Here is a 24,169-nt window from a genome sequence, read left to right as displayed (position 1 = left end):
CCATTGCCTGGCTGATTGTTTGCTATGCATAGTTGGATAGCATCTCTTGACTTCAGCTGGTTTCCACATATAGTAGATAGCTTCCATGTATAGCAGATTGCTTCCATCTATATCTTGTACATTGTGTGTATTTAAACACACCATGATGAATAGAATCATACAACCAAAACCTCCAAAGGCTTTCATGGTATCAGTATAGCTCAGGTGACCTCTCCTATGCCGCCCTCCCCCTTTCCTCCTTGCGGCTGCACACCAGACCACCATGGGTGGTGCTCCACCCAAACTTGCCTCTCTCTCCTTCCAACTCATCAACATCAAGTCCCTCATCCCTTTCAACCTCGAGTTCCATCCCTCCAACTACTCAAAGTGGCGCGAGCTCTTTTTTGTTGCTCTCCGCCGTTTCAACCTCATGCACCATGTTGACGGCAAGCCAAATTCGACCCAGGAGGCTGACTGGGATCAAAACGATTCCATGATAGTGTCTTGGATCTACAGCTCTATCTCAGATGAGGTTCTCGGCCACATCCTCACCCCTGGCACTTCGACTCAGGCACTATGGTCCGCCATCGAGTCATTGTACCGTGACAACAAGCAAGCTCGCATCCTGTCTCTGGAGACCGAGCTTCACAACACATCACAAGGTGACATGGCTATCATGGCCTACTGTCAGCGCATGAAGTCCATTGTTGATTCTCTCTCTGATCTCGGTTAGGAGGTGACCAACTCCACGCTCGTCCTCACCATCCTTCGAGGACTCAATGAATCATTCGCCACCATCACCAAGATCATCACCTCCACCGACCCACTGTCGTCGTTTCTCCAGTGCTGATCTCGCTTGGTTCTTTAGGAGAACACTCACTCGAAGCCAGGCGCTCTCTCATTGCCCTCTACTTCGCTGCCAAGTCCTCCTCTCCGTTTCAGTCCGGCCGACCATCGTCCTACTCCGGCAACCGCGGCAACAAGAAAACAAGGGCCATTCCTAGGCCTCCAGCTCTTCCGGCGCACCTCCTGCTACGCCGCCAGTGTTCTTCAATCCCTGGACATGGATGTTCTAGATGTGGCCCTCCAATGTGCCGCAGCAGCGTCCGGCCCTACCGTACATGGGTAGACCTGGCCTTCTTGGTGCACGGCCTGGCACTCCTCAAGCACATGTTGCCTCGACGGCCTCCTCCTAGGGCAACATTGTCGAGTCTACATTGTGTGACATGACGTCCCTCACCAATGCTCTGAATGCCATGGCATTGAACCAGTCTGGCACCGACTGGCTTGTCGACTCAGGCGCATCCTCTCACCTCTCCTCTGCGGCTGGTACTCTCTCCTCCTCCCACCCCCCTTTCTCATTCCCAACACATCGTTGTCGGTGATGGTTCCCGTCTCCTAGTCACTGGCACCGGCTATGCCACCATCCCCACCCTCTCTCAAACACTTGAACAACATTCTTGTTTCCCCTCATCTTATCAAGAACCTTATCTCCATGCGTCGTTTCACCACGGATAATAATGTTTCCAATGAGTTTGATCCATTTGGTCTTTCTATCAAGGATCTCCAGACTCGTCGAGATCGTTAGGTGCAATAGCCCCGGTCCCCTCTACTCCATTCACTTGCCGAACCTTCATCAAGCTTTTGCCACCACTACATGTTCCGAGGATCTTTGGCATCACCGGCTTGGCCACCTCGGGCGTTAAGGCCTTTCACATTTGATTAGCTCTTCAAGCATCTCCTGTAATAAACGAGACCACAATCACTCCATTTGTCATGCATGTCAATTAGGTCGCCATGTGCGCCTCCCTTTTGCATCGTCGGTTTCCCAAACAAATAAACCTTTTGATATTGTTCACTATGATCTCTGGACGTCTCCCGTTCTAAGCATTTCTGGCTGCAAATACTATTAGGTTTGTTTAGATGACTTTACTCACCATGTCTATACTTTTCCACTTCGTTCCAAGTACGACACTTTCTCCACTCTCAAACATTTCTTCTCCTTTGTTTCCACCAAATTTAACACTACTGTGAAAAACTTGCAATGTGACAACGGTCACGAGTTCGACCGTCTCGTGGCCCGGTCCTTTCTTCTCTCTCATGGCATTCACCTACGCCTCTCATGCCCATATACTTCATAGCAAAACAGCAAAGCGGAACACATTTTGTGCACCATCAACAAGATCATCTGTTCCTTGATTTTCCATGCTAGCATGCCTCCTACATATTGGGCTGAAGCGTTGCACACTGCTACCCACCTTCTGAACATCCATCCGACTAAAACTCTTAACAACCAAACACCACACCATGTCTTGTTCCGCTCCTTGCCATCATACACTCATCTTCGTGTGTTCGGTTGTTTATGCTACCCCAATCTATCCTCCACCGCATCCAACAAGCTCTCTCCATGGTCCACTACCTGCGTCTTTCTAGGTTATCCAACAAATCACAAAGGTTTATGCTACCTTGACCTCTTCACGAATTGTCTCATCATTTCACGCCACGTTATGTTCGATGAGTCTTTGTTTCTATTTGCTGTGCCTACATCGCCTTCTCCCTCCACATACTCCTTCCTTGATGAACATCCTAGCATTGTTCTTCTACCGCCTACTCCTGTAGAATGCTTTGTAGGTCCCCCAGATGATGGGTCACCCGCGCATGCCTCTGGTTCTCCTGCGACGAACTTGATGGCACCTGTCGTGGCTCCCGCAGCCATGGTCCAGGCACCGTCCACCCTTGTGATCGCTTCTGCACCAACCTCGTTAGCGCTTGCCATGATTCCCGACGCCATAACCCAGGCACCGTCGTCCCCAACGTCAGTGCCTACTGTGGCCCCTGGTGCCCCGATTCAGGCACTGGCTCCATCAGCACCAGCTGTGGCCCCTCCTGTCGAGGTCACAGCCTCGGCGTCATCCTCCGGTGCTTCTTCCTCCGCGCAGGTGGTGCCCGTTCCTCTGACTGTCAACACTCATGGCATGGTCACACGCGGTAAGAGCGGCTTGCACGTTTTGCCACCTGATGTCCTCGACCTTGTTGTCTCCACCATCTCCCCTCTACCCAAGACATACCGCAGCACCATGAACAACGCGAACTGGCGTGCTGCCATGCTTGATGAATATCACACGTGGGAGCTGGTACCACATCCCTCCAACGCCAACATCGTCTTGGGTACATGGGTCTTCTGTCACAAACTAAATCCAGATGGTTCTCTCTCCCGCTACAAAACCTACTGGGCTCTTCGTGGCTTCTCACAACAATCAGACATTGATTTTGAGGAAACCTTTAGCCCGGTTGTCAAGCTATCCACCATCCATCTTGTTCTTACCCTTGCCCTCTTGCAAAATTGGTCAATCCACCAGTTAGACATCAAAAATGCATTTACTCTTGCGGAGATAGTTTGCTGTCAGTAGCCATCCGGTTTCATTAATGCTGACAACTCAACAAATCTCTCTACGGGCTAAAGTAGGCACCGCGAGCATGGTTCAGTCGCTTTGCTAGCTTTATTTCGAGCATCAGATTCACTCCCTCCAAATCCGATCCCTCTCTTTTTATCTATAGCAAAGGAGCCTCCACTACCTACCTACTGCTCTATGTTGATGACATAATTCTCACTGCTTCTTGTGTGTCTCTTCTTGATCGTGTCATACACTCTCTCTGCCATGAGTTTTCTATGACCGATCTCGGTGACTTGCACTATTTCCTTGGTGTTTCGGCTCGTCGGACCATCGATGGAATCTTTCTCTCGTAGGAACAATACATCTATGACATCCTAGAATGTGCCAACATGCTCTCTTGCAACCCTTGTGCCAACCTGCTTGAGATTCGGTCCAAGCTCCTGTCTGGTATCAGCCCCCTATCTCTGACCCAACCCTTTATAGGAGTCTCATTGGGGCACTTCAGTACCTCACCTTCACGCACCTTGACATCACTCACGCTGTGCAACAGGTGTTCTTTCACATGCGTGATCCTCGCGAGCCCCATCTCAACCTTGGCAAGCATATTCTTGGCTACGTCAAGGGAACCGCCGACTATGGCCTTCAGCTAACCCGCCCCTCCTGTCACGACTTGGTGGCTTATTCCGACGTCGACTGGGCCGGCTGCCCGGACACTCGGAAATCCACCTTGCAATACTGTGTGTTCCCCAGTGACAATCTCATCTCGTGGTCCTCCAAGCGACAGTCTACAATGTCCCGATTGAGAGCCAAAGCTGAGTACCACGGTGTGGCAAACGCGGTGGCCAAATCTTGCTGGTTGCGATAGCTCTTGGCCGAGATTCACCGACCCCTCAAGACCGCCACACTTGTCTTTTGCGACAACATTTCGGCGGTCTACCTCTCTTCCAATCCAGTGCAGCACCAGCGTACGAAGCATGCGGAGAATGATCTTCATTTCGTTTGCGAACGGGTGGCCCTCGACGATGTCCGTGTTCTTCACATGCCGTCTACTTCACAATACGCGAATATCTTCACCAAAGGTCTACCTTCCTCGTTGTTCCTCGACTTTTGTTCCAGTCTCAACATTCAACGAGCTCCGAGTTGAGACTGCCGGGGGGAGGGGGGTGTTAGCCTGCCTCTCTCTGCATTGGCAAGATCCCGGCCTGGCTGATTATTTGTTATGCATAGTTGGATAGCATCTCTTGACATCAGCTGGTTTCCATGTATATCTGATTGCTTCCATATATATCTTGTACATTGTGTATATTTAAATACACCCTGATGAATAAAATCATACAGCCAAAATCTCCAAAGACTTTCAATCTCCATAGAGCACTAGAGGGTAGCAGAGTTTGAGCCCTCCTCGCCCCTGCTCCTTGAAGCTTACGATTCCTTTCACATTTTCATTACTCCGCTCATGATCAATCGCCATAAAGGTCAAAACGTCTCCGATTAGTTCCCCTCAACAACAAATAAAACTATCACGGCCTCATGTCTTTCTCGATGCTAGACCATGTTGCACATGAGTCGATCCCAATTCCAAAAAGAAAGGAACACGACTCTATGCCTAGATCGCTTCCTTCATCGCAGGGCCGGTAGCCCAGATCAAGGGATGCGCCTCGCTGGTGGTTACTATGATAGAGCTCCATCGAAGCCAATGCGTTATAGTTTTGACCTCACCATCTTCTGGATTCCGGAAGATTACAAGCACCTAGTTACAACGTACTCCATCCACCCAAAAATACAAGACGTATTTTATTTTAAAAAATTCATCAGGTAAACTTTGATGGTTAATTTCTATTATAATATATTGTAAATTACTATAAAATTAATATTATACTAAAAGTATTTTAAAATCTGAATTTATTGAAATATTTTTTATACTAAATATGCAAATAATTCGACTAATTATCGATCAAAATTGAGGAAGTTTGATTTTTTAAAATAAAATAAGTCTTGTATTCTTAAATGGATGGATACGTCTTGTATTCTTGAATGGATGGAGTATTATTCATCTAAGGTCTTTTACGTAATTTGTTATACTAATGTTTAAACTTTTGTTAAAAAATGAACCCTTATAAAATTTATTCCCCAACGCTTGTCCCTTGACTCCCTTCCTTCCCACCTCGAATATATGCCCGCAGCTGTTCCACACGTCTCTTCCTCTTCCATCTCGAGTTGTCCTCCACGCTTACTCCGACCCATGGCCCGCTCCTCGCCATCGCCGTCCAGCACCAGCAGCCGCCGCCGCCTGTCCGAGCTTCTGGAGCAGCAACAGGAGCCCTTCTCGCTCGACCTCTACCTCCTCGAGAAGGGCTGCTCCCCTGCTCTCCTCGACGCGGCCGCTGGCTGCAGTTACGCCACCCCGACGTGCTGGCCAAGGAGCAGCGGTACCGGCAGGACGCTGTCGCGGCAGGCGGCGAGCAATAGGACGCGTACGGGCGGCGTTCTCAGGCTCCTCCTCTCCAAGATTCTCCGCGGTACTGTCGCGGCCAAGAAGAAGAAGCAGCACAACCGGGACGCCATTGACTGGGGCCGCGTCGACGGCGAGAAGCAGAAGCTGCCGAGCCATGTCAAGAACGCCGTCTTCCCGTCGTCTCCGTCCCCCCGTGCCGTGGGGGCCGACATGGAGGAAGACGAGGAGGAGGGAGCCGGCGAAGAGGAGAAGCAGCTGAGCCCTGTATCAGTGCTGGAGCAGAGCCTGTTCGAGCAGTCGCCACCGGGTCACGCGAAGAGTGAGCAATACATGCACTCCCCATCTCTTTAGCATCCGCCATTGTCGACCATGTACAAAGCTCACATGCCATTATTTGCAACCGCTGTCTTCATTGCAGAAGCCTTTATCATCTTCAGGGAGCTCCTGCAGGCAGCCTACACACCAACACTGCTCGACCTCCTCGCCGACGCCAAAGACATCAACAGTAACCCCAAAGACTGCCTCTGCAACAACAGCGCCTCAACGACGGCGCCGAAGCCGGTGCCGCCGAGGAACACGCGTGCGCAGTGGGAGGACCTGTTGGAAGAAGAGCTCGCCAGGTTGACCGACCTCATAGCCTCCGAGGTGGCCGGGGCCTGGCTGCATCCAGGGGACGTGCGGCCGGAGCGGCGAGACGTCGGCGCCGACATCGTGGCCACCGTGCTGGAGGCGCTGACGGAGGAGACGGCGGCGGAGCTGATGGGGATGGACCGTCGTTGTGCGGTTGACACGGCACGGTGACGGTGCTGGTGCTGATGATGTTGACACCCGTTGTTGGTTTCTGGTTGATGATTTGTTTATTTGATGTGTATATTATATGGTTGATGGTGGTATTTTACTTATGTATTTTTTTTAAATGGGAATATCATTGCATTTCATTAAAACTATAAGTCAGTAAGATCACTAACACCAATAACATTACAACAGTTGGTAACGAGTCATGAGCCATTGCATAGCATCACTTAGTTCTATCATTGAATCTAGATTGGCAAGTTCATGAGCAACCTTATTACAACATGTAGGCCTATGACAAACTTTGAAATCGATAAAGCTAGTTTTAAGGAGGAATTTGGCTACTCTAATCAGAACTCCACGTGGCGCCAGATCAAACATATTGCTTTGCAAAATAGTTTTCATGTTTTGTGCCTAAGTTTCCAATAAATTCCCCCTATACCTACATTACAGGCAAAGTTGATTGTTTGAATGCTTGCCACAGCTTCAGCACAAAGCGTATCCTGCAAGTTGTCAATATGCCCAGCTCGTACACCACAAGAATAGCTATTGTAATCTCTAATAATAAAACCCTAGCCACCTGATCTCTAATAATATGCAAGTTGTGTATTTGATGTGTATATTTTAGCTAGCTCTCTCTGTTTCTCGTCGAAGCAGAGTTTGTATATGGATACATGATGTAATTAAGAAATAAGGACAGGAACCTCACAAAATATACTATCCGTGTTCTCTCGCGCTTATAATTTCAGGCGATCGCATGGTATCCAATGCGCGCTTTTGAATGGCTATATGACCTGTAAGAAAATACGGCGGTGTCTTTCTGTTGGTAATATGCGTAAAAATCTAATTCTAGATTTTATACAAAGACATATTTTACGATCTATAATATTTGAACATACTTCTAACCCTAGAAGCAAGCAACAGTACCAAAAATCCATCAGTTTCATCAAGAACTCACGGTCGGGTTGATGAAGGGATGAAGTTGACGATGTGTCGATTTGCTGCCGTGCAGATCGAAGATGAAGCAGTGCAGAGCGGTCGCGCAGGTGCGCTGCCCAGAAACCTTATTGCCGTCCCTCGTGCGGGCTTCACGACGGCAGAGGCTCGGAGATACCGCTCACCCTCCAACCTTGTGCACTGCAAGAAGAAGGGCCGGCGAGATCCGGCAGCACAGCACACAGGACAGTGATCTGGATGAGTGGAGAAGAAAATATGGAGCAGAGAAATCTGTCCCCAAAAGCCTGGACGTCTCCAGGATTTATAGGGAAATGACTGCCCTCTTGGAGCCGTTTTCTCTCATAAAATTCTCACAATTGCAGCCTCCATAACTGACCAATAACCCTCAGAGTTAAGGCATTGATCGCGATTAAAACAGCTGATTATGGCATTGATCACAATTAAAAAGGGAGAGCAGCAAAAGGGCTTGCAATTTTGTGCTGCCACGCCACGCCACGGCCGCGTGTCGCAAGTCACAAGTCACGCGGATATTCACGCGAAAAATACGCGAATACGAAAATACACGAATATAGCAAAGTATACTATCTCTTTCTCATTTTCTCTATTTCAAAGAGGTCAGAGAACTCAAGTATTTAAGTTGGTCTACATCCCCTTGCTTGACAATACGGGACTAAACCTTCTTGCTTTGCATTCTCATGAATGGGCTTTAAATGGGCCACATTCCAACAATCCCCCACCAATACCAAAGCGAGAAAAAGAAGGAAAAAAGATCACTATATTATAGTGCTGTTAATATACCAGTCTTTTAGTATACTAGTCTTTTAGTATAAGTCCCACCTATACCAGAATGTACACTCGTGGGCACAAGCATATAATTAGAAAATATGATCTAGGGGTATCACTTGTCATTTGTAATGAAAATAGACCAAAACAGCTGCACACCAACCTGCATACTTTCAGTAATTTAACATTGTCACTATTATATTTCAATGTAGGGGCATCTATACTTTTGTTTGTAGGCCCTGCTAAAGTCATATGGTCTCATGAGGTGCAACATAACCTTATTTTTGCTTTCGTCTTTCCTCTCCTCAGACAATGTTTTGTTTCTCTACTGTACAAATGACAAGTAGTTCAGCAAAGAAAAAACATGTGACTCCCTGAATGTAAGCCTGGCATGGGACTCACTCTTTCAAGTTTGATTAAAAGAAATACTGTAAGTTTCATTTTTGAATAAACCAGTCTTATTGTCCAAGTTCGATGGCATCCCTCGATTACACTCGACCTTAACAGCACACTCAACATGGTATGTTTCATCTGCCTGATGTATATCTTTGTCAGCAATTTCCACTTAGGTGTTTGTTAGATTACTTAAGGTCCTCTGTATTCACTTCTCAGTACGGATATCTGAATCAACGCAAATACAAAACGTGTTCATTTCTTCTCCCTTTCAGACTTGATAAATTCATAAGATGAACTTCTCGCTGGTATAACAATAAGAAATATTTTTGCTACAATTGTTGCAGAATATTGAGAGAACAAAGGTTTATAGAGTTAGCATGTACATTAGGTCATCAGACTCGGGGGAATTGGCAGTTTCCTTGACAAGTTCAGATGGTCTACAAAATCTAGCTGCTCATACCATCACGTAAGCAACATCTCATGGTTCAAATTATCAAGAATACAGTGTATTTGTTACCGTTGTGTCCTTTTCAGTGAAATAACAACATGTGCAATATTTATTGTAGAGCTGACAAGGAAGATTTTGCCGAGTGGACGAAGGTTGAATTTGATTTGCAATCAAATGAAAGAAATACCAATTCAAGACTTGAGCTTACAACCAGCAGAAGTGGCATAATTTGATGTGATCAAGTATCACTTATGCCATCAGATACTTACATGGTAATTAATTTCCGAGTTCCCTTTTATCCTTTGATGCATATTTCCGCCAAAAGAGTATGTGAGAAGCACAAAATCATTGTATAGGCCATTTTACAATTACCAACTATTTTATATGTCTTGTCACATATATTATCTAATTTTCTGATTGAAAAATGTGTTTATGTATTTTATCTGAAAATACTTTGCTAAATAACTTGAATTTTATTTGTGCTTATTTTGCAGCTATAACGTATAAGAATGTTCATACACTTTATATGAAACATACTTTGATAAAAAACCGAATTTTATAGGTTTTTATTCTATGATTATAAAAAGCACAATATCCATGTATGAAAGTAATTAATATATATCTTTATAATCTAGTCTCATCATACATCTTTATAATCTAACCCATCTCCCAGGTTATTAACAATCATCAGACCGTGCAAATTAAATTCGTTCCGTTTATGCGTAAGATTTGTTAGTGGGGATCGGTACACGTGGAGGTACGAGATTAAGGGCTGGATGTTTTATTTTTTTTAAAGAAATTTCTAGAGTATTTTTTTAGACACTGTAGTGGGAGGATCATCTCCTTTATTATTATAAATGGTTTAGTCCGTAACCAGGCGACCAAGCACAGGGACGCCTACGACGAGTAACCTATCCTACGGGCCAATAGAGCATAGGAGAGCAACAGCACATCGGCCATGGATGTCCCCTGGCCTGCTCCGTTCCGTTCATCCTCACGGACGGACATCGCCATGACCGGTGAGCGGTGCAGCCGTGCAGCTCGGTTATCCATCGACAGTGACGTCGGAGCTACCAGCCGCGTCACCTTGGACTCATTGTTTTCCGTTTTTTATCCATATCAGACTATTCAATTTAGCAATGACCGAGATATGTTTGTATAGATCAAATATTAGTCTTTTTTAGTTAATTCGATGTATAGGGTAGTATTAATACCAACTACATAAGTAATAACCACTTAGTATAGAAACTAAAAATTCTACTTAAGATTAAGATTTTCTTATAATACTTATGTAGAGATATGATTTTTATAAAAAATAACTTAGTTAAAATAAATTGATAAAGAAATAAAAAATGTTGCTTTTGTAGTTTTACCTAACATTTTTTTTCGATTGCAATTATGCTAAGTTTATTCGGCGAATTATTCAAACTTCTTTTGAACTATAACCTCCTACTAGTGTTCAACATATATTTGGGGCTTGGCTAAACGGAATAGGGAATAGTATTAAGAGACAAATTTTAGTCGAAGCTGTTGCTATATGTTAGGTTATTTAGTTTACTCGAAATATTATTTTTGATAGAACAACAGCTCATACTGCCATACATGTTATATACAAGGTCGCTTACTAGATCAGATTTTGGGCGCTGCTTTAGAAGAAAGAGATGCAAGCTACAATATATAATGCATGCCGACTTTTGGAGATATCGATAATGGACATCTTCATTAAATTTTAATAGAGGTTTTACAGTAGATTAAATGTTTAAGATAGAAATATACTATTTGTTAAACCTCTGCTTTATATTTATGTTTATGAAGTTGTGCTATCGCGTGGACAAAGTCTACCACATAGCATAAACTTTGTAATAATATCCTGCCAAATGCATTGCAAACTATAGAGGTTGGAACCATTTCATATGCTTAATGAAATACATCCCTTATTAAAAAAAAGCTTCTGTTGTCTCATCCAGGGTTCACGTTACTGACCGAAACTCGGTAACCGAGCTGCAGCGGTAACAAAAAACCGTGATAACCACGATAACCGCTCGAATTTTGAATAAATTTTGGACAAAATTCATTTGAAAAATTTTAAATTTTGGGAAAAAAATTCGTGAATTTAGCCTCTCGGTTACCGGTCAAATTGGACCGGTTACCGAGCAATTTTCTCGATTTATCGAGCGATTTTCTTGAATTTTCTACATTGTTGATAACCGCTCGATTTTATCGGTAACCGCTCAATTTTCTCGATTTATATAGCGGTTTTCTCGATTTTCAGTGAAGTTTAATAAAAAACCTAAAAATTATCTCAATCTTGTCAAATCAATAACTAATTCATCTGAGCTTCAAATCAAGTGAAACAAATTTTGTTGGTTTCCCTATAACATGATCTATATGATAAAAGTATTTGTACTCATAAAAAATTTAAAAATGTTCTGTGAGAAAATGTATTTTTTGAACTAAGTTAAATGTATAGTTTACTCTTTGCTAATCCAAAAATCATGAAACTAATTTTGTTAGTCTTCTTACATGATCCTATGTCTTTTAAAAATACATGAACTCATGAATTAGTTATTGTAACATACAGGATTATGTAAATGTGTTGCGACTAGATTAATTCATAACTGAACCATCACACCTCAAAAATTAGTGAAACCACTTTTATTAGTTTATTTATACTATGATTTACGTAGAAAAAATAATAGTAGACATGAAAAAGTTAATTACAGTGCTGTTTCTTAACATATTCACTTTATGCTTGTGAACTTTGTAAAAATCATAGATAAATTAATAAAACTCTAAATAAAGTGAAATCAATTTTAAAGATCCTCTTAAGATACGTTTTATATAAGAAAAATATGTGTTTGCATGTTAAGCTTTTTCTTAACATGAGTTAATAACTGAGCCGCATTTTTCAACTTTTTTCATTTTTTTCAAACTTCCACCCTATAGAATATGATGCAAACGACATTATTTTTATTTTTTTCACAAAAGGTCTTAGAATTGTGTCTAGTTTTTTTAAGGATTTGTTTTTTATTTTTTTCGAATTTTTTGAATTTAAATTCGGTTACCGTTCGGTTTCTGAAACCGAGCCAGACCGAGATACCCAGTTATCGCGAATTTTTGTGGGTTACCGATGAATTTTTGAACCATGGTCTCATCTCCTCCATATCCTGTGCGTGCATGAGCAGAACGGCACCGTTCGCACCCTACTACGGCATGCCCGTGTGGCCATCTTCTGCTGCACCGGCATACCATGCAGGTTCAATTGTGCATTTTGTACAACTACTTCCATTTGCACATTGTCCATATGTAATACAATTATTTGTTCGTAAGCCCCTCCAGCCAGTACACATGGACGCCAGCGGATCCTTCACAGTCTTCGTACCCTAGTCAGGAGGATGAGGCTGGCCCGGACCTCGCTTACAACCTCGTTCGGGACTTCTTCGGGGGCACACCAGACTACGAAATCCTCCAGCGGTCCCAGGTACCCAGTGCTTCACTTCGGACACAGCCCAAGCAGGACGAGGCCTCGACACCGGTGCTCCCTACTAGGTCTACCAGGCAGGTCTGTCCACCCGACCCCCTCACCGACTCCAGCGGCCACGTGAGGGTCAACCAGCGGCAGCGGTAGCGGGACCACGATGGGGGGAACGGCCGACAGCAGTGGGGGAGACAGCAGTAGGATTGTACATTTGTTTTTGTAACTTACATATGCATATTTGATTCGCGATGTACTCTTACGTATTCGGACGCGTCTAATCTTTATGGTCCACTTAGCATGTCGTAACTGCATTTCTTATTCCAATGTGATGGCATGTTAGTTGCATTTCTTAATCCAACATGACTACACGCTACTTTCTATCGTCCTCACCCATGTATGAATCGTTCAAGACAGACCTAGAAAAATATATCTTACAAAGCTTCTTATACATGAAATGAACGCACAATAACTCTGTCAGGAGTCTAACTTTAATCACGAAGTGACCACACTACTGAACTTCAACCATTAAAAGACATCACCTCTTTCCTGGCGTAATCTGTAGAAACGATATGACCGCTCAACTTTAACTATGAAATGACAACACATGTCTCCTTGCGCAGACTTTAAATAAGAACTGACAACACGAGACAGCTTTTACCACAAAATAAATGACAACACATGTACCAATACACATGGAATCTCTGTCCACCATTAATGCCACAACTTTCCCATTCTTCAAGATGGAATTCAATGCTCCTGCCACCCTCTAAGCCCTTCCACTCACTCCTTTCTTCAAGAGGGAATCCAATGCTCCTGTCTCACCCACCATAAATAGCCCAACCTCCATACATTGATGCACCACTCATTTCTCAGATCTCTTAAGTGTAATGTCTTCCTCAACTCCACCAAGCCCACCAAAGAAACATTGGGGGATTTTCATCCCTCAAGGTATCGAACCACCGATGTGCTTCTGTTGTGATCGTTGCAGGCTTCGCGAGTCGCAGGACATCTCATACACCTATGGGCTGCGCTTCTTCATGTGTGCTAACTACCAATATGACAAGCCTCAACATGGAACATATGAGTACCCACCGGTATAGCAACAAATATCAGCCACATCTTTGCCGATTTCGCCCCTGTTTTACTAACCGCTCATCTTGTTCTATTTGTTCAGTCCCATCCACTGCTCTGTGATTTTATTCAATGGCTCGACAATGAGCAAAATAAGGAACAGAAGCAGTGGATCGACATGACCATGAGGTGGAGAAGGGAAGCTTACGCATGTCGGGAGTACGAGCAAAAGCAAGAGGAACTTCGCCTAAAGTGGTAGGAAGAAGAGCGCATGAGGAAGGAGACGCATGACCATATCGTGGCTCAGGCTCGGGAGGCTGAGAGGGCAAGGAAGCGGGAGAGAGCCCGCCGTGCTAAGGCGGTAGGTCCCGATGCCCTCCGAAAGAGAAAATATCCTAGATGCACTCAGTAGAGAGTATCTAATATAACCCGATATATTTCCACTCCCTAAGGCATGTTATGCTTAGGAGCGGCGCACAAATAAGTAGGTCTTTGTGTGATCCGTACATGCCACCTTCTTTTCCTCGTCATGTCGTCGTGGTTACAGTCTCATGTAATATTTTCCACCCTATGTTTAATCTTATGTTTGTCGCCGTTCGCAACCTCATACCCGCGTAATATGCTGCGAGTGCTTCACATATACAATTTGTTCACAAATATTAATTTTTTATCCTCCGAATATTATGTAATCTACTCCAAATTCTGCTTCCTCAGTATACCATTTTCACTACTCTTCAACCTTTTTAATTCCAAAATTTGCAAAATCCCTATTTTAAATTTTGACAAAATACACTAAATTTTCCAACTTTTATAAAATAATATGCCATAACTGCCCCTTAGGAGGGCGGCAAGGTTGCTAACCGCCCTCCCAGGCCCTACCCGCCCCCTCAGAGGGAGGTTAGCAGGCTTGCTGCCCTTTGAGGGGGCGGTTAGGCCACCCGCCCTCTGTGAGGGCGGTTAGACCTCCTTACCGCCCCCTCAGGCGTCTAGTTTTACAATTTTTTCCACGAGAAATCTATTTATTTAAAATTTTAATATAAAAATAAAAAAACTCCTTGCCCTTCCATGGCCGCAGCCCATCCCCTCCATTCGGATATCGGGCCGAACCTCCAGCACCCAACCGCCCGAACCGCTTCCCTTTGCCCAGTTTTCTCCCTTCCCACCTCAAACCCAGGTTTCCCTCCTCGTCTTCGGTGCCCCCTTTCCGCCTGGGCCGAAGTCCTCCACCCAATTCAACTCCACGCCACCCATTTTCCCCTCCCCCTCACTACGGCCCAAGCGCCCATGCCTTTGAGTGTTTTTAGTTTTACATTTTCTATCATAAATAATTAAATAACTATACATTGGATGAAAAAATTTGCAGAATTAGACGTCTATCGTACTTTCATGGGGCGGTAAGGTGCCAAAGTGCTACCGAGATAGGTCCAGCCCTTACCGCCCTCTAATAAGGCGGTTAGACTTAGATGAATAGTATCCACCTTTTTTTCAATTTATCTCCCTTTCTCTTTCTCTATTTGGACAGTGGGGTTGTCATGCTCTAAAATATATAAAACTTTTTCTAGAGCCTATAATTTATGATGAATTTATTTTAAAAGGATTCACCTCAATACTCAGTGTAGGTTTCAGAATAAAAAAACTCCAAAGAGGGCTACTTTTAGAATTCTAGAAATTTTTAAGGCCTCAAAAAAATTCCCAAATATCTAAGAAATTTCACTAATATTCCTGTCATGTGTCTTAATAATATCTAAAATTATTTCCAACCCTAGGTTACTTGGTGAAATAGTGAGTTCGTTTGCAATGCTTCATTTATATGTATTTTTATCATTTCATGTGATATTCTCTTTTTAATTAAATTTGAATTCAAACAAATTTAAACATGCACAAATTCAACCAAACTCTTATGAAATACATATAAATATGAAAGTGCACAATTTAGGGTGTGACATCAAATAAAAAAAAATGTCGGCAACTGGACAAGTACCTGCACAAAATCATCCAAATTCTTATGTAATTCTGTGCACATTCATCAGACTGTGAGGTGGTCATACATCATAATATCATTCGTCCAAGAATATTGTCCGGATAACTTTGTACGGCCAAACCACTTCTCGATAGTGGTTGAGCCTATGATAAATAACTGCAGGGGTACAACCAAACCACTTCCCGATAGTGGTCGAGCCTATAATAAATAATCGTAGGGTTACCCTTGTGGGCTCATGTACTTTGTATATGTATTCCATAAGAGTTCGAATGAATTTGTGCATGTTTGAATTTGCTTGAATTCAAATTGAATTAAAAAGAGAATATCACATGAAATGATAAAAATGCATATAAATGGAGCATTGTAAAGGAACTCACTTTTTCACTAAGTAACTTAGGGTTGAAAATAATTATAGATATTATTACAACACATGAGAGGAATATTAGTGAATTTTCTTAGATTTTTGAGAATTGTTTTGAGGCCTTAAAAATTGCTAGAAGTTCTAAAAGTAGCCCTCTTTGGAGTTTTTATTTTGAAACCTACATGGGGTATTGAGGTGAATATTTTTAAAATGGATTCATCATGAATTATAGGCCCTAAAAAAAGTTTCATGGATTTTGGAGCGCGACAACCCCACTGACCAAATAGAGAAAGAGGAAAGAAGAGAAATTGGGAAAAAGGATAGGCACTGTTCATCCGAGCCTAACTGCCTCATCATAGCGCGGTAAGGGCTGGGCCTACCACGGTGGCACCTGAGAGATTGGTAGGCACTTTATCGCTCCATGATAGGGTGGTAGGCGTCTAATACTGTAAGTCTTTTCATCCGAGGTTTATTTATTTATTTATGATATAAAATATAATAAAAAATTCCATGCCTTCCCCCTGCTCTCGCCTTCTCTGTTGGGCCGAGCAGGTTGTAGCCCAATCGACCGGCTGCACCCATTTCCTCCTCCCTTACCCTCGCTGGCCACCAAGGCCCACACATCATCTCCTTTCTCCTGATGCGCTCGGACTCTCTCAACTATTCTCCATCTGAAAACCCGCCAGCAACAAATTTTTCCACGCATAACCTGACTTAGTTACGAGAAGAAAAGCATCTAGAGGCTTATAGATGGATGGAGGAAGATCCCTCGAGCCGACTCCAAGCTTTATCTCCAACTGAACTGGATTTGAACCCAGGATCAAGGAAGAGATAAGGACTGCTGCCATGGAAACCCTAGTCAAGTGGATCTCGAACTCCACCTTGCAAATAGTTACCCTGAGACCCCCCTAGGCCATCCCAAAAACCTCTTGAACCTCCAACTCACCATCGCAAATCAAACACCGGAAGACCCCCACATGGAGATCTGAAGCTCTCGTCGCCGTGCTGACTAGAGCCACCTCGACATCCGAATACCCATCAAAAGGACTCACCATTGTCCGCCAATCATGTTTCACTGCTCGTCAAAGAGAACCATGCCACGATGCGCATTTCCGACGAAGATGTCCCACCGCAGGGAAGCTTGCCAACATTTGTCATCCAGCCAAAGCCAAAGACAGTGAGCCATCCACGGTTGAGATTAGATCTAGGCATACCCCTTCGCTCCTTTAAGTTCTAGCCATCGGATCATCGATGACCTAATCCATTCAGCCTTGCCACATCACCCTTCCTACTCAGAGCCATGTCAGCATGTTCTATCGAGGTGTCACCCAATCAGTAGCCACGTGTCAACCCAGTCAGCAAATTCTAGTTTTAATGTTTTAATCTCTCGGTTGATGTTATGCTTATGTCATAATTATGTTTTTTAGTCTAAAAATAATTATGTTAATCTAATGAATAGTTAGTAGTAAGTACATAGTTATTAATACTTTATTTATGGTTTTTCTTAAATAAAATAATTCCATTAAATTCTAGGAAAATCCTAGAACATCCAAGATCGCTTGGAAAAATTCCTGAAAATTCATATCCACCTAGTTTCTTTGGCCTCTAATCTTTTAGCCATGTTTTAATCTTCTAGAAATCCTATCTTGTCAACTGTAGTTCTAATTTGATCTACTTCTTCGCTAAAATTCTTTGAAAATCTTAATCTGTCAAGTTAGTTGATTGTTTTGTGTTATTTGGTTCTTTTATGTTCTTGGTGTTTATTTGCTTGTCTTTTCACTTGTTTTTGCCAGTAGACACCAACATTACAGAAGAAGAGCTAGGAGGATTACATGACCAAGACTTTGTTCAAGACCCACTGAGTATCGGGAAGGCAAGTTGTCCTTTACCATATTGATCCCATATTTTATACTACTTTGTTTTACAAACCTGCATGCTAGTAATACTGTCGGGAATCACAAATTAGGCTATAATGTAGTTTTCCCTTATCATCCTTATTGCCATGGTTTTGATGGGTTTATGGAAGGGTAGATGATGCATAGCCTTGCTTTTGGATGGTGATAATCATAATTGTTAAACTATATCTGATAATGGTCTTATGCAACCATGATAAAAATGATAGAATAATGTTTTATTAGCAACATGGAATTATGATTTGCGCAGGTGGTTTGGAGGAGACTGGTGTAGGTTGCATGGATCGGTTTGTGGTAGTCTTGCTCAAATCATAAGGACCGGTTCATGGTAAGTTCAGATCGAGCTTTATAGTACAACAACAAGCCAAGTTATGGGTGCAGCTTGGCCAATTAACTAGTTTTACTCCCAGCATGGTGTGGACCAGATGGTGGCACGGGGCACAAAATTGTGTAATTCCCTGGATCTATATGGCGCAAGAGGGGGCTTCCGTAGTTGATGTGTAGTTCACATGACGGTGAAACCTTAACGGGTAAACACATATTGGGAGGGTTTTTGTAAAGGCCTCACAATGATTCCTTGCCGCACATCCCGGAAGTGTGTAAGTGTTTGATCGATACGGGAAAAATAGGAAATCATAACTTGTGGGTAAAGTGTACAACCTCTGCAGAGTGTAAAACTGATTAATCATCTGGGCTCACAGTCAAGAGTGGTGAGGAAAGTCACACATGATTAGAATTTGATGGTTTGTTCAACCTTGGTGGTGGGAACCATGATTGAGGTGTTGGTTTGGTCAATCTTGGTGGTGGGAATCATAGTTGAGGTGGTTGGATCTTTAGTCAAGTCAAGATGTGGAAAGTTTGAGGTTGTTTATTTACTGTCATTCACTTAATTAATTGCTTATTTTTAACTGTTTTAAAATAAATTATGCTTTTATGCAAATAAGCCATGTCAGTTTTATCCTTGTTTATGCCTATATATACATTTTCCCCATAACTTGCGCAGTACGACATGTACTTACATTTGCCATACCGAAACAATGCTACTTAGTTGGAGAATATATGAAAGACTTAGCGGAAAACGATGCTTTCTAGGGTGGTGTTCTTTGTCATTTGCCTGTGGAGGACGGATAAATACTACACTTAGGCCGCTGCAGTTTTATTTGCTTCTTTGATCCTTGAAGGTCTCTTTTGTAAGATGTTTCATTCAATTAATAAATGATATTATTTTGTTATTATCAATGAAGTCACTGTATTGACACTGAATCCTGGCTCAATGCATAGCTGAGATTGGACTGCTTCTTGGTCCGGTCTCAATAGTCTACGAATTAGGGCTTGATTGTGAAAAAAATAACAGGGGCGTGCATGTGTGCAGCAAAGCCTTAGATATTTTCATAGTTGTTGGAACCTGAGTCCCCAGATAAGGAAGGCCTTCGATCTAGAGGGGAAGCCGAAGGCTTCGAAGTGTGACACGTATTAGAGGGTGAAATAATCTTAATTCTTCTATCACCTCAGTTACAGTGCTAGCCTATTTATAGCCCGTACTCAACCACTCCACGCTAGGATTTACAGTTTCACCCCCAACTGCCACATTCCCGGCATATTCGGGGGTATTATGGTACCATCAAGTACATCTGCACATTTACAACTATATCCTGAGCGGCTACACGGGCTTCGACGCCCACCAGGCACCTTCGGCCAGCCTCGGCGCTGCACCCCGATTCACCCTTCGGTCTCCACCCGAAGGTTCGCCAGGATCTTCGCCTATTCTGATCCCCGGTGTTGTGGATCGACCTTTGGGCTCCGACCGAAGGTCCGCTAGAGCCTTCTCCTATGCTGACAGTTGATATCGCGGATCGATCTTCGGCCTCCGACCGATGGCCCGCCATAGCCTTCGCCTGCACTTCCTGAAACACAACTGCAATATTCATCAGTGCTCAACCACCGGCGGACTTCGACTCGCCATCCGAAGGGATACTGGAGATCATCCCCGAACAATAGCCCTCTATAGGTAAGGTTCATCTTTGAAGGGCCGAGCCTGTAAATCGGATGATATAGCTCAATGTTGTCCCCTTCGGCCCATCGAAGGCCCCCGGGGGCTAGTTTAACTTTTAAGCAGATTGCCCTCTCATGTTGTTCATTTTGACTATTACTATTATTATTTTTTGTTTGTATTTTTGTGTTGGTATGACCATTGTGCCCCTACACAACCATCGGATCGAGGACGTTAAATGTCTTTGCTTCATGCCGAAACGTCTTTTACGACTACGGTTCAACTTCCGACGCGTCTTGTTTTAATCGCCGTTACCCCCTATTTTTACCGCTATAAATATGCTCCAAGCGGTGGGTCAATCTTTATCGCTTGAACTCGCTGAAGCTGCAGCTCTCGTATGAAGGTTTTCTTTCCGAAGTCCCTCGTAGTCTCTTTTGTTTCTGAAGCTCAGCGTGAATGGCTCCGAAGGGCAAGGCAAACCGTCTGAAGACCTACTAGATTGGACAATCTAAGGTGGACGATGAGGTCCTAGTTGGGCTGGTAAGGGAGGGCTTCATTAGTGATGTCTTGAAGGTTAGGTTCCCGGGGAGCCACGAGACCCCGGAGCCCGAAGATGACGAAGCCATCGTCTTCATTGACTACTTCCGAGTGGAGCTCCGCTTTCCTTTCGATGAGATGGTCTTGAAAGTTTTGAAATTGTTTGAAGTCTACCTGCATCAGCTCACGCCAAACGCCAATGTTCAGCTTGGCCTGTTCGCCTGGGCGGCCCGTTCTGAAGGAGCGAAGGTGTCAGCCAGGGTCTTCGCCGCAGCCCACAGGCTTCACCATCAGCCGAAGCCGGTCTTCGCTCAGAGCGTTCAGGCAAAGCCCACTATGGATGCTTGAACTTTACTTATCACACTGGCCAGACCACGCCAGTCATGGTGTACAAAAATAAATGGCCGAAGGACTGGACGCAGTGGTGGTTCTACCACAAAGTGGACCAAGAAGAGTTTCTTGTATCCAAGTGCGAAGAAGTGAAGGGGAATCGTGCCCCTTATGTGCAGCTGAAGTCCTCTCATAGGCTGGCACTTGAGGCCTTCGCCAGGTGTGCGATGTATCTGTCAATGCGTGATCTCGTAGAAGAGTTTGTGGTAGACCTAACGGTAGCCGAAGTGGAGGCTAAGGCCATGATGCTGCTCGGGAAGTTCACCCAGGGCGAAGCCCAGCTATGCACTGAGCAAGGTCTCAGCCGGCGGCTCAACTGGATTTTTGAGTTTCAAGGTCTTGCCTATAAGGACAGACCAAAAGTGACCACGCCTGTCGGTGTATCAGGAACCGGAGGTCCTTTAGTCCCGAGGCCAGGCCAGCCGTCTGCCACGTGTCACCATCCCGCGAGGTCCCTCCTGCGAGGTGAGAAAAGTCTAAGTTCCGGGAGAAGGTGCTCGGGGCCACAGTCCCTGGTCCCCGAGCACCCCAGTTCCCCGATGACCCGCAGAGTCTAAGTACCGGGAAGAAAGTGCTCGAGGAAGTGCCCGGTCACCCCCGAGCACCCTAGTCCCCCGACGACCAGAAGAGCTAAGTTCCGGGAGAGAGTGCTCGGGGACTGCGTGCGGCAACCCCCGAGCGCACGGTTCCCCGAGGGTCAGTGTGAAAGTGCTCGGGAGAGAGTGTTCAGGGCTGCATGTGGCAGCCCCCGGGCTCTCGGTTCCCCGAAAGATCTGTGCAAAAGTGCTCGGGAGAGAGTGCTCGGGGTTGCGCGTGGCAGCCCCCGGGCTCTCGGTTCCCCGAAGGTTCGTACAAGAGTGCTCGGGAGAAAGTGCTCGGGGAGGTAAATAGTACCCCCGAGCACCCGGTTCCCCGAGGACAAGGATAAGCATTCTCGGGAGAGAGTGCTCGGGGAGGTGAACAGTACCCCCGAGCGCTCGGTGCCCCGACGACCCGGAAAGGCCCCCGAGGGGCCCGTCAATGAGGTGTCAATCAGTCAGAGGCCTGAGGCCGTATTTAATGAGTGTGCGCGGCCTGACATTCCCAACTGCTCCCGCCGCGGTGGCAGTTCCTGCCACGTTTTGGCAGAGAGGCGTGGGGCTATTAATTGCACGGGTCCCGTCCCGTGTCATCTGGTATGTCTCGGGATAACATCGCCAGGATCAAGGCATTCCGCCTGCCGCCCTGCCGTGGCAGAAGAACAAGACAGGGTGGGCACGCCGGGTAGCTCTGTGGCTGCCCGGTGGGCCCTCTCAACGGCGCCCGTTGCCAGGGCGTTTATGGTGACAAGTGACCGGGCGTGCGCCGCGTTCTCCACCTCCCAGGTCACTTCGCCCAGAGAAAATGATGACGCCTTTCCCAGTCATGGCGCCTTGGAACTTGTGCCCCCTCCTTCCCGTTCGGGGCATGTCGCAGCCGGCGAATGCATAAAAGAGTCGGCACACAGAAGAGAACAGGCAATGAACCACCCGCCAACCAACGAAGAATAGACCAAAAGAGAGTCCGTCCTAAGATACATCCGAGACGTCCAAGAGACCGCAAGCATCGAGCACAGAAGCACCAAGAATCAAATCGTAGTCCCTGCCCAAGAACAAGGAGCCTCAAGCTCTTAGTTAGACACAATATTCTTGTAACCAGCAACATCCTTGAGGGACTTCCTCAGGACAGTTACTACATTCACACAGGAGTAGGGTATTACGCCTCTGCGCGGCCCGAACCTGTCTAAATTTCTGGTGCATTTACTTTTCTTTGCACTAGATCATCATCCCCCAACCACCGGCCGTCGCATTTACTTTCACTCCATTTATTTCTCCGACGAACTTATTCAGGATCATCCCCCCGGCCGAATCTCTAAAAAGGGGTCTCTCGGGATCCCTGCGACAGGAGTTAATCCTCCGACAGCTGGCGCGCCAGGTAGGAGGGAACATCCCTGAATCTGTTTGTTTGTTTTCTTCCGCAGGAAAAAATGGCTGGTGGACACCGCCTCCAGCGTTCCGGCTCCACTTCCAGTGAGGAAATGCAGCCCCTCGCACAGGAGGTCCTAGCCGCTGCTGCGTCCCAGCAGCAGCCGCAATCTGCACGTGCGGCTTTCCCCTCCCAAGGGGACCAAGGCACTGGGCCCAGCGGGGCAGCCGTCGCCGCCGTTGGTGCACCTTCCGACCCCCATCAGGTGGTCGAAACTCCGGCCGCCAGGTCTGCCTCTGGACAGCGCCGGGTGCCACTTCGGCGTAGACTCGCTTTCAGTGAGGCCGGCCCGGGGAGCGCGCTGCTTGCGACGCACGCTCTCCTCAGGCATCCGCCTGTCCAGGCGACGCCGAACACCCCGGAGGGTCGCTGGATCCAAGAAGTCGCTACCTTGGTCGGTACTGCTCGTCGCCAGGTGCTGGCCGGGAGTTCTCGCGCCACCTCCCACCGTGGCGCCACCCGAACCGGCCCATCAACGGGCAATGTTCGCACAAGCCGGGGGGCCTCCAGGCGGAGCGCCACCCCCCTGGCCGCGTCCGAAGCCCAGGACCTCCGCTTGCGTCTCAACGAGCGGAGGGGCCACGAAGATGCGCGCGTCACTCTCGAACGCCAGCGGGAGACCCAGCAGGAGGCCGAGGCTGAGGACCAAGCTTCCTCTTTTCCGGCCCACGACCGCGAGGATTCTCCGGCTCGTCGGCGTTCTCCGCTGAGGGGCGCCGCCCGCGTCACGGGGTACGGCACCGGCTGCCGTGCCTTCTCTAGTGAACTCCGACGGGTCAAATGGCCCTCCAAGTTCCACCCTGAGCTGCCGGAGAAGTACGACGGGGCCATCGACCCCGTCGAGTTCCTCCAGATCTACACTACGGCTATCCAAGTGGCCGGTGGCAGTGAAAAGGTGATGGCAAATTATTTCCATGTTGCCGTGAGGGGCTCTGGCCGCTCTTGGCTCATGAACTTACCCCCTGGATCTATTAGCTCCTGGGACGACCTCTACCACCAGTTTGTGGCTAATTTTCAGGGCACGTTCACGCGCCCCAGCTTGGAGTGCGACCTCCACGCCGTCAAGCAACAGGAGGGGGAGACGCTGCGGCGCTTCATTTAGCGTTTCAGCCAGGTCCGTAACACCATCCTGCGGATAGCCCCCCATGCTGTCATCGTCGTCTTCCGGCAGGGCGTCCGCGACGAGCAGATGCTCGAAAAGCTAGGTACGCACGAAATCGAGACCATTGCGGAACTCTT

The 24,169-nt window shown here is 46.0% G+C and overlaps 2 protein-coding genes across 2 annotated transcripts; both read left to right on the top strand.

The window, feature by feature from the left end:
* The first annotated feature begins 262 nt into the window (after positions 1-262).
* LOC133906012 (uncharacterized) lies at positions 263-712 on the top strand. Its single transcript, XM_062347818.1, has one exon. The coding sequence runs from the start codon at positions 263-265 to the stop codon at positions 710-712; it is 450 nt and encodes a 149-aa protein (XP_062203802.1).
* A 4,829-nt stretch (positions 713-5,541) lies between these two features.
* LOC133906367 (uncharacterized) lies at positions 5,542-6,746 on the top strand. The gene is made up of 2 exons (XM_062348245.1): positions 5,542-6,148; positions 6,248-6,746. Exons 1-2 carry the CDS (start codon positions 5,548-5,550, stop codon positions 6,628-6,630), a joined length of 984 nt encoding a protein of 327 aa, XP_062204229.1. The 5' UTR covers positions 5,542-5,547; the 3' UTR covers positions 6,631-6,746.
* The last annotated feature ends 17,423 nt before the right edge of the window (positions 6,747-24,169 follow it).

This window comes from Phragmites australis, chromosome 23 (assembly GCF_958298935.1).
Source record: "Phragmites australis chromosome 23, lpPhrAust1.1, whole genome shotgun sequence".
NCBI classification, from domain to species: Eukaryota; Viridiplantae; Streptophyta; class Magnoliopsida; order Poales; family Poaceae; genus Phragmites; species Phragmites australis.
Note: the sequence above shows the minus strand (reverse complement) of the source record. Positions and strands in the feature narration are given on the sequence as shown.